The sequence below is a fragment of the Adiantum capillus-veneris genome, chromosome 9 (genome assembly GCF_014529385.1).
Source record: "Adiantum capillus-veneris isolate H3 chromosome 9, ASM1452938v2, whole genome shotgun sequence".
NCBI classification, from domain to species: Eukaryota; Viridiplantae; Streptophyta; class Polypodiopsida; order Polypodiales; family Pteridaceae; genus Adiantum; species Adiantum capillus-veneris.
Window position 1 is genome coordinate 162,579,271 of NC_140939.1, and position 11,357 is coordinate 162,590,627.

An 11,357-nucleotide genomic window follows, 5' to 3' on the forward strand; every position below is an offset into this window, starting at 1 on the left:
TTTGAGCATTGTAGTTCTTAGATCATAATATTCCAATTTTGACAGTTTCGAACATCTCCACTTTTAGTATCAACAACATAGTTTTTGGCCCTTAAAGCTTCATTTGGCCTCAGGGGGTGCATTATGTAATCATGTTAATGTATAACATGAGTTCAAAAGGAGGGGTTTTAAAATACAAAACATTTAGTCAATTTAATAGAGATACATTAAAATAAGGGGTTTTTATATTCGATTTTAGACATGTTAAAAGAGGGGTTTTGTTAGTACCCCACGAACGTACGTTATATAGGGGGTATTGAATGGTGAACCCCCCTAGCATTTGGCATACATTTAGCATGAAATTTTCTTATTATCAAGCCCTGATCACTGCTGAATAATCATATAGACTTCAATTAGGCTTGACTTGCATCTCTTTGCTCTTTTTCCCATCATGTAAGCGAAGCTGCACAACATCCACCCCCTCTGAACCTGTACAGCCTCCGGCCTATTGCAACCATTATTCCAAACTACATGCAAAAACCTGTAAACGTATAAGCCCCACTATGAGCATGTTGTGAAATTTTTTGCTTTTGCAACCTGTGGCCTTAGTAGAACATACCCTCCTCTAGGATCATAGGAAAAACACAATAATTTTTTTTCAGTAGAGCATAAGCATGAATTAACCCATAAATCATCATGAAAACTGCATGGATCATATGTCATATAAATCAACCACCCCAGATCATGCATATGTCCATCTTCCCCTGGATCAAATGGCTTATCAATCAATTGCCCCAAACCATGCATATAATTGTCTCCTCCTGGATCAAAAGCTAGCTCAAAATTCCTTACATCATAGGGTAACATCAAATCCCATATAGCATCAAGTATCACTAGATACTGCCATATCCCTTATGCAGCTGGATCATCCAATTGTTGATCATCAACCACGGGTAGGAGCATTGGTAATGCACCTTCACCCCCCTCTAGCATTGGAATCCCAATCATGCATATCTTAATACATCAATTTGCTGGGTCCACCGCTTTAGAAGGTCCCTCCATGTACATCTTAGATTGTTGTAAACTAAGATTTCCACATATGACATTCATACTAGCCACTTTGATGTAGACTACTCTTCAAATTTCTCTTCCTCATTCAAATATCTTTGGACTTCTATATCACAAAGTTCATCATGCATGTTTAAAATAGCATCTACTGCCCTATCCATATCATTGGCACAATGCAACCAATCATATGCAACATCAAGAGATTGCACTTCACTATGCACCCCCTTTGAATAAGCATCATCAAGTTCATGATCATTCTGCCATAGTGTGAGACTTCTGTCACAAAATCTTGATAAAGGAGTTTGCACCCCCTCTAAATCATCACTTTGCAGACCTTCAAGCACATAATCTTGCTCATCCAAGCCCTCAAAATATGGTGCATCCAAAACTTGTAAATCTAGTATACCCAAGCCCATGGTCCTGCAGCTCTCAACAGCAGCCTTGCTTTGACCTATAACATCTGCATCATCAGTCAACTCTAGGGTAGAATGTGTACCACAAAAAATTTGCTCCAATTTTGAGTCAGTAGCAAAAACATCAGTTGTTACCCCCCAAATCGTCATGCATGTCTACTTGAATATGGTTGCACTCATACACCTGCACAATTTCATCCTAAGCTTTAGCCACTTTGTCATTTTGACCCCTTAATTTCTTTTCCTCCTGTATTGCCTGCATAGGTTCTTTGCAAATTTCATCATGTGTATCTTGAGGCTGTATAGCCTCACCCTCAAAGATTCGTACTTCATGTAAGGCATCTGCAAAACCCAAATTTCCATACAGAACTTTAACTATGTCTTCATCGTTAGCATGTAAGAAAGTAGCATCTTGTAGAAGACACTTATCAATCACAGTTTCTAATTTTGATCGTACTTGTTCTCAAATATTTGAATAAGTTGGTAGACTTGGAGGTTGTTCTTGAGATCTTGCATAATGCTCATCACTTACCTGTATAATAGCTTCTTTGGAATATTCCCAATTGTCGTCACATGCTTTGGTAAGCTCTTGAATCTGCTCCTTCAAATCTGAACTCACTAACTACTCAAAGGATCTAATCATTAACTCTTCTCGTATCCCTCTTGACTTGGTTTCCCATTCATATCCCTCTTGGCTTGGTTTCCAACTCATAGCACTCTAGGTATTCCTCGAGATCATAACCATCAAAGACTGGCCTCTTGTTGTATACCGCATCCATTGCTGCATCCAAAGCTTCATCCATTTGCTTCTTCATCTTCATGGCTTCCACTTCAAGGAAAGATCCTTGGACCAATTGAAGCATCTTCAAAAATATGGAATTGTTGACTTACCATCAAAACCTTTTGCAGTTAACTCTTTAATCAATTTCATCTTCTTTAATCAATTTCATCATATGTTCTAGATTCCCCATCTGCACCTCGCACCATGGCTCGTTTCATGTTGGGTTCACCAAGAATGTCGGGGGATATGTGCTCGAAAGGTGGGCCGAGAAGGTGCGTCTGGCTGTGAGAGGTGTGAGAGAATGATAACAACAGATGCAGATAGCTCCGATAATCACCATAATCATCAATTAATTGAGTAAAGCATTGAGTACAACTTAATCAATAGCCAAGGTGGATTGTTAACAACATCGTCACTTGGATTAACTAAAAACTAGGAGTTTAAGCTCCCTTTACAAGATTAAGGGGATCGTTAACGGCTCCGTGACTTATCAACAAGATTAACAAAACTTAAGTTGATGCCGGTGATGGAGATCTCCTCCATGTCATTATTTTCCTACTTTAATAGCCATCAATAAGGCTTTTAACTCTTCTGGATGTGTCTCTTCTCAAAGCTCTCAAGAGCTAGTCTCTTTCTCTTTATTGCTTTGCTCTCCTCTCCAATGTGTTGTTCTTTTCACTTCAATCCTCATCAAGTGCTCTCTTCTCTATGCCTTGCAAGCTTGAGAGAGCTTTGGAGCCTTAGTCCCGAGAGAAAGACCATGTGCTCTAAGCCAAGCTTCCTCGAGAGAGGGAATTTAGTTGAGAGAGGGACATAGTTTAGTCAAGAGAGGGAGAGATATAGCGAGAGAGAGATGGAGTTTAGTCAAGAGAGGGAGAGATAAAACAAGAGAGAGATGGAGATAATGAAGCTCTTCTCCCTCCTCCGTATTCTCCTCCCATCCCTTGTTTCCACCTTAACTCCTGCAATCAAACTCGGTCCCTACAGCCAGATTGCGATTAAGCTTTTTTTTAGCTCTTAAAAAGTGAAATAGTAATGATTCCTCATTCATGCCCTTCCACCTCCTCGTTCACGCAATAACTCCCTCTCTTTTTAAGTTGTTTCTTTTTTTTGCCCCAAGAATAATGTTTTTGCCTTGTTTTCTTGTCACAACAGTGCAAAAAGCCGCTTGATGATCTGGCAGGCAGATTCAAGGTGCTCCAAATCCGTCGTTTTTGGGACCGAACAAAGGCGCCTCAAGAATTTGAGCATTTTTTCCTTTTTGGCGGCACTCATCCGAGCACTCCACAAACTCGTTATGAGCCCTCTTCTCTTCTTTGCACCTTTCCCTTCGCTGCCTATGCCATGGCCTCTTATTTTCCCTCCCCTTTCACATTGGGCGGCCTCCCTTGTGCTTTTTGGAAGCCGGCTCCTTTGTATGTGTATCGGCCATGCAATTGCCTTGCAAAACATTTGATACACAAAGCTCATCAAGAACTCAATGTGCTTTTGTAAAGGCACCGCATTTGGCATATGTATCGGCTAAAGCATCACAAACATAGCTTTCACCTTTAATGCCATGCATACTCAACCGAAGCATCTCTAGGCACGACATCCCTTTCTCGACATTTCCCGCTATCAATGTACTGCAAGAGACAACATTCCAAACAAGATGCTCCTCGAGCATTTATTGCGCTATTAAGTGCACCATATTGCAGTACCTGGTTGAAGCCCAAAAATTCCCAAATGGCACATTGATCGAGGCGACCACACTGGTATGGAACTCGCCCCCAATGAAACTTTAACATGCAATATCTTGGCAATAAGAATTTCAATTGTTGATCTAAAAAGACCAATGCTCTCCACAAAATGAGCAGTTCAGGACCATGCATTCACTTCAACCCTGACCCTTCATCTGTAGCTGTCCAATCTGGTACAGGTCTGCAATCCACTCAACTTCAAACTGTCATAACTTCCTCATCGTAGCTCTAATTGACAACCATAAAGACAAGCCTGTAGAGCACTTTGAGCATTGTAGTTCTTAGATCATAGACTTCCAATCCTGACAACTTCAAACATCTTCACTTTTAGCATCAACAACATAGTTTCTGGCCCCTGAAAGCCTCATCTGACATACATTTAGCATTAAATCTACTTATTATCAAGCCCTGATCACTGTTGAATAATCATATAGACTTTGTTAGGCTTGACTTGCATCTCTTTGTTCTTTTTTCCATCATGGAAGCGGAGCCACACAACATTGCTCCTTTATTGGCAAAGCCTCAAAATTTGTCACCACCAAGCTCTCCTGCTCGACATGTCTGTCCTTGGACCTTGCATTCACAACGAGCGAATTATCACAATGCTCATCAATAAAGCGTACTTGCCTAGATTGCGAACATCTACATGGCAACAAACTCACAGAGACTATGACGTCTCTGACACCAAGAACGTAGAGAAGAGTCGAACGAGCACCACAAGGGCCTTGCGCTATCACAAGCAAACCTCCCCTCATCAAGTAAGACTCTTCAGTCAATTGAACATGATACCCATGATCTCTAAGCTGCGAGATGAAGATCAAACTCATACTAGAATCAGGCACATACTGAAAATCATGGAGCACAAACATACTCCCACTGAAAAAGTCCAAATAAAGTCACTCACACCGTGAACACCATCTTGTCTCAGAGCAAATAACGTGCTAGACCACTCCCTACGAGGAGTAACACAGTGTAAAGCAGTACTGTCCATTGCCAATCGTAAGACAAAGTCCATGCACGTCTAGGTGAACCTAGGGAAGTAGGAGTCTCTACCACACTTGTACTCTCACGGACAACCAATGGAAACCTCCGTTGTCTCCAACGCCTGCAATAGTGTCTTCTCATGTGCTCTGGTTTGCCACAATGCAAATAAACCACATGTCTGTGCCTCTGAGATCTGCGCGTGCTACACCAACTTGTGTATCCGATGACGAACTCTCACTGCAAGATGTCATAACTGATCACAAAATGAGTCTATAGATAAGCCCACGCAAAGTGTAAATGCATTGTTCACAAGAGCATAACCGCTCAACATAATGCAAAAGAAAACTAGCTAATCAAACACCTGCCACCAAAACTATGGCAAACATCACATAAAGCACATAACCCTCTGTCAAAACCAAGGACCAATCACGCATAAATAGTGACCATATTCAATGAGAGCATAAGCGAAATGACCATACGCATAGGCACAAGACAAAACTTGGCTAAAACAACTCTCTAGCACCTGTCATAAAATGCATAAATCCTGGTGAAAAAATGACAGTCTCTTCTGTAATTGAAGTAAAATCTCAATGCAAATCTCAATCATAAAACCGCATCCTTATTGCCAAAGTGGGAGAATCTCTTGACCACTATAAACTGTCCAAGTTTTGTCAGCAAAAGTTATCGAAAAGTGGGAGTAAACCTCGGCCATTATAGTCTCTGAAAGAGGACTCTAAACCATGAACCATAACACTACTCAATGCCAATGAGTAGAAATGTCAAAATGGCTTTCCGACCTCACATACAATAGCAATCTGCACTCAATGTATATCCACGGAGTGACCGCGCATAAACAAGCACCAGAAGAGCTGCAACCCGAAAACCTGATCAATGCAAAAACAATGCTCTCAAGAGAGCTCACTGGCACTCAAAAGTGTTCGCCAAAATACATGTATAATGGGCATCAACCATGCGTCACAACCATATGAAAATCCATTCGCAAAGAGCATATACCTAAGCACAAAATCACTGCCAAAGTATCCTGTGAAAATTTGTGAAAGAAGTTCCACTTGTGTGCTCGAAAAATTGACTCTCTCAAAAGACCGCTTCGATGGTGTACAAATGCCTCCACGATTCTTTGTTCAAATTTATTAAAAAATCCTCAAACCACAAGCCACAATTCTTTGTTGAATATGGTATTTGCAAGAAGCCCAATTTTCATGCTTGCACAAAACCCATTCAGGTGCAGTATTTTCATCTAAAAGAGAACTCCACAAGAGATTAGATTGGCTTATGTAGCAACACAAGAAAAAATTTGACAATTTTGATGATCTATTCACAAAGATTTTGCCTCAAGAGAATTGTGAAGCTTTCCCAAAGCTTTGATCTTACTCCCCTTTTTGGAAGATCATAGTCCATAAAGGCCATTTCTTCCTATATTTTATGTACGAGCTCTCATTCAATCCAGCACTCACATGAATGACTTCAAGAAATATTGTTTGCTGTATTTTGGTAGTTTTATGTGTGAACATACTTGTGATTTCCAAGACACTTTTTCCTATCATTAGGTGTTTTCCCCATGCAATGTATATAGGACCCTCATTCAACTAACTTAATTTTATGTGTGCACACTGCATAATACTACTTCCTAGGTTATGTGCCCTTGAGCTTCTTGTTCTCTAAGTTTTGTGTGCACACCCTTGCAACCCTAATCCCAACAAACTTGAGTTTGGAAATGCATGTCCCACTTTGTCTTGCCTTCTATGACAACATTAATCTACTAAGGACTATTTTAAAAAATCCAAAGAAAACAAGGATTGGAATAAGGTTAGTGCTCCATCTAGAAGGTTAATGGAGTAAGGATTGGAATAAGGTTAGTGGCACCATCTAGAAGTCCATTCTTTATAAGGTCATTGATAATTTGAAAATGCACAATTCTTTTTCATTTTTGGCTCTACCTTCAAATTTGGATCAGCATCCATGCTTCCACAAGGTTTACTTCATTGCAAATTGCCCAGTTGCTTCATTAAATCTTGACTTGAATAAATGTTTGCACACAATCTCTTCGGCTCAAATTTGCTCTTCACATCTCTCTTTGTACTTTCGCACTCCATAGTGTAGGTACAAGCCATTGAGTGTGATAATTACCTGCTTTAATAATCTCTAACAAGTCATACTCCACAAAATTCTTCATTTTTGGCGGCATATGCTTGTTCTGTTTCTCCAAAATCCTACTGTAGATATGTGGTACTTTAGAAGAAGGCCACCAAGATTTGTATAAACGCTAAATACTGTATGAATTACAAATTTACAATCCTCAATGACAGAAATTGCAACGACTCAAAGACATACTCCTATGCGTGCTACAGCTCAGTTACACTTCATGTGCTCAATTGGAGATTTGCTTGCATAAACAATGTAACCAGAGAACAAATTAAGTGAAAAGCAATACAGAGAACGGAACAATTGAAAAAATAAAGGGTAGCCATGGTCAATCCTGCAAAATTGCTTAAATTGACTAAACTAATCCATAGTCTGACTTTGGCACAGTGCAAGAGCTTTGATCTTATCTTATGTATATCCATGATCTCATCTTGCTTCTTGCATTTTGTGTAAATAGAAGCTGACAGCTTGGGCAATGAGTGCCCTTCACCAACTTCTGCAAAAAAGGGCATTACAGCAAATACACTTTGGTTTTTGCTTCAACAGTCCTAGCATTCGTGATATCATTGGCTCTTTGTCATTTCTTAGGTAATCACATTCCAATGTCCTTACCATTATTAGCATTACAATGTCATTAATGACGTTCTGATTGCACTACAATGTCATTAATGTACATGCCATTTGTCATTAACTAGTAACTTCAATGAGCATAACGATCATCAGCATCCACCCAAAAGCTATTCGAACACACATTCTGCTTTGTATTCCAAATCATTGCATCTCCTGTCAATCAGCTAAAGCCAAACATCATTGAAGCTCTTAGATTGAAGTCAGAAGCCCAAAGCCCAGCAAAGGTAGCCCTATACCTTGTTTTCAAAGCTGAGAAATACAATCCATCTGATACAAAGTTTGATACTTGAGAAGTACACCAGGTCCAGTCACCTTGATGGCTCTCACATATTGCAAACCCCCTCAAAATTACCGCTCTTGTTATATGCTTTAGCTAGTTTCAAGCTGCATATGAAGGACATGGTAGGAGTTGCCCAACACCGCCAAATCACTTGGTTACCTGGTGTCCAAGGCTGCAAAGAGTCCAATGTAAGCCCATGCCTCTTAAAGAGACACAACTCACATGAGCCCACTAAAGCATTATCTGATAAGGGAGGATGGCTCATTAGGGCAGGAGCCACAAGAGATCAGAGAGATTTTCACAGCCTTTTACAGCGAGCTCTTGTCTATAGATGAGCCTACAGCGAGCACAGAGACCTGCATGAGCAGAGGTCTGGGCACATGTGCGATGACGGGTTACTGACGACATCCATATGCTTGATAAGGCAAACACAGATATGCAGCTTGTCGTGGCTACACAAATTCAGCACAAATTGCATGAACTTTGAATCTGCTCATAGTAAGTAGAATGTCATGAAGCAATAGAACACATCTCCAAGATGGTCAAACACCGCAACAATCCTACTTGTTAATGATCCACCATACACAATCATCAAAAGAATGGGACAATCTCTGAGGCTTGTTCAATCAACTTCACTGCAACATCAATCCTTTGCTTCCCATATATCCTGATACACTCATCCAAGGCCAGATTGAGAAGACTCAGTGTCAAGTGGGCATAATTCTCCTGGTCTTTTTCAGCCACCAAAGTAAGAACGGTGATGAACGACAATGTGCGCATTAGGCCAGCCTCTGTAGCCTTCATTGCTTCTATCAGCTCCAATGCAGTAGAATTCACAAAGTTCGAAACAGGAGTGAACTGAAATGCATACCCACTAATAATCCAGTGTCCAAGATAAGCACATGAATAGCCGCCCAAAATCCACTGCTTTTCAAGCTTTGAAAGACCCTTCAAAGAGCTCACTTTCCTAGCCAGAGTGTGATAAACACCATATAGCTCCGCACATGCCGGATATGACCCCACAGAGGGGATGGCCGTGTTTGTTACAACAGAGTACACCTCTCCTGCTGCCTTATCATAAAGCATGTGATATCGGTCACTGAACTTCTCAATATCCTTTTCAACAGACCTCTCTAAATTGCATCTCTTGCATTCACAGCGGAAACCATACCCTGTTTCGCCTAAATTATCTGATCTTCGCTTCAATGGAGCCATGGCATCTGTGTAAGAGATGGTGATTTCTTCTTTCGCTCGAATGTCGCGAGAGGCAAGAATGAACATGGCTTCACCCACAATTAACCTGCTTGCATTTGGGATGCAGCTATGGTTGATGAAAGAAGGAAGAAGCCATAGCCCAGTGAGTCTCATCTCAGGATCCGTCTTTGCAGACTTCAATTCTCCTGCAAAAGAGTTCACATTCATGATATGTATGACGCGTCTCTCATCGAAAGCAAGGCCTTCATGCACATCATCACTCTGTTCATAAGGGATCCTGGGGTCGAATATCCTGACGTCAGGTACCTCGATGTTGTCATGGTCTTCATCGCCCGCAAGCGTGTAGTACTGGCGAAGGGCTCGAGGAGACTCCTTGAGAATGGATGCAATTTTGAAGTACATCTCAATTCGATCTGCGTCATTGTAAGTGGCAGCGAAGGCATTGCTGATGATGAGAATGTCGCCAGCAGTGACATCGCGGGTGGCATACAAGCCCCGGCCACGACCATCTGGTGTGCGTGCAATTGAAACAGGCCCAACATAGTCAGGGCAAGGGGGTGCTTCAGTCCATTTACATCCATTGATGAGATACTCTGAGATATCGACAAGGGAACCCACAGAAGGAGAGAAGCAGGAAGGGTCCAATGTTGGGAAAGAGAACGAGAGAGGTAGTGATGAATAGCACCTGAATAAGGTTCTTCTGCGTGCTTTCCCAGCCTGAGGAAGGAGGAATAGAAGGTTTCTGCTTCTTCTTGCGCTCACATTAAAGGTAGACAGATGCAGCTCTTGCTGGCCCAAGGGTTTGGAGAGCCGTTCCAAGCTACAGCTCGAGCTCCTTCTTGCAAAGGATGCTGCTAAACATCGTGGCAGCAGCATCTCAGGTACTCGAAAGAGTATAAGGGCGTTGGCCTGGCTCGGCTTAAGTGCAAACCAGTAGGTTTTACACATTTGAAAAGGAAATAAGGAGGGGAATATCCGGGACCTCTCAATATTACGATGAGATTTTTAAACATAGCTGGTTGTTGGATAAACATGATGGTAAAAGAGCATATGAGCACTCCCCGAGAGAGAGAAAACAAGGCATTCGACAAAACCTCGAAAGCTAGTCAAAAACCAATGAGGCTTAATCTCTCAAGGCACAATATACACGCCGTCCAATGACTAATATCTCATCATGAATTGGTTTGCCCATGTCAATATTCTACACAATGCCATATGGGTCGCATCTTGATGTCCTCTTTGACTGATTGCTCAAGCATCTGACTAGCTTTTGCATGCATTTGCTTTCCATAATTCATATCTATGCTTGTCTTGTGAGGTGTGGTAGGTTTCTGCATCTGCTTTGATAGTTGATTAGGTCCCTATTTTCAAGGCATGACACCTTGTAAGTTGTCTTAGGTCTCACTTTGCTTCTGATAGCGCACGACTCTCCTTTGTGTTGCTCAACCTTGAATGAAGTTATTCTTGTTCACCTCCTCTACATTTGAACCCTTCTCTTGCAACATGTTACCTTTGGGTCAATATCGAGGTTCTTATTATGTAACATCTTAGGTTGATATCACTCTCTTCATGTTCAATTTAGTCATATATGCTATCAAGAGTGCATTCCAAGCAACCACATTCAAAATTGGGAGCTCGTTAAACACTTGTTGGCCGCTCTACATTTTGCGTGCATGTTGATGAGTAGCACACCAACAAAGAATCAATTTCAAAAGGTCCTCGTTTGACAGCATTAACGTGTAGCAAAAAGTAGGTTTGCATGCTCATAGCAAAACTTTTGAGATTCCACAAGAGAAAAGGGATAATCATATCTAATTCTTCTAATGATTTTCTCATGTTAAACTGATCATTGAGTCTGGGAAAGTGCCAGGGGAGAAAAAGCTAGAATATTGGTTAAGCTGGCAAACCGGCCCCACAGTAGGGATCCAAAGGAGGGAAAATAGGGATCCAAAGGGGGGGCCATCTGCAAAAGAGCAAGGTGCAACAATGGGCTTTAAAGACCCTTGTTAGACAAGAGGAACTAGAACCTAGGAGTCCACCTTCCAACCACCCACTATATAGCATGGCCCCTAGCCCTTTGCCCTAGTTGGACTCCCTTTTCACAC

The 11,357-nt window shown here is 41.4% G+C and overlaps 1 protein-coding gene across 1 annotated transcript; it reads right to left on the reverse strand.

Moving 5' to 3' along the window:
- Positions 1–7,458: 7,458 nt before the first annotated feature.
- LOC147451500 (uncharacterized) lies at positions 7,459–10,180 on the reverse strand. The gene has a single exon (XM_086520392.1). It carries the CDS (start codon positions 10,126–10,128, stop codon positions 8,629–8,631), a length of 1,500 nt encoding a protein of 499 aa, XP_086376518.1. The 5' UTR covers positions 10,129–10,180; the 3' UTR covers positions 7,459–8,628.
- Positions 10,181–11,357: the final 1,177 nt, after the last annotated feature.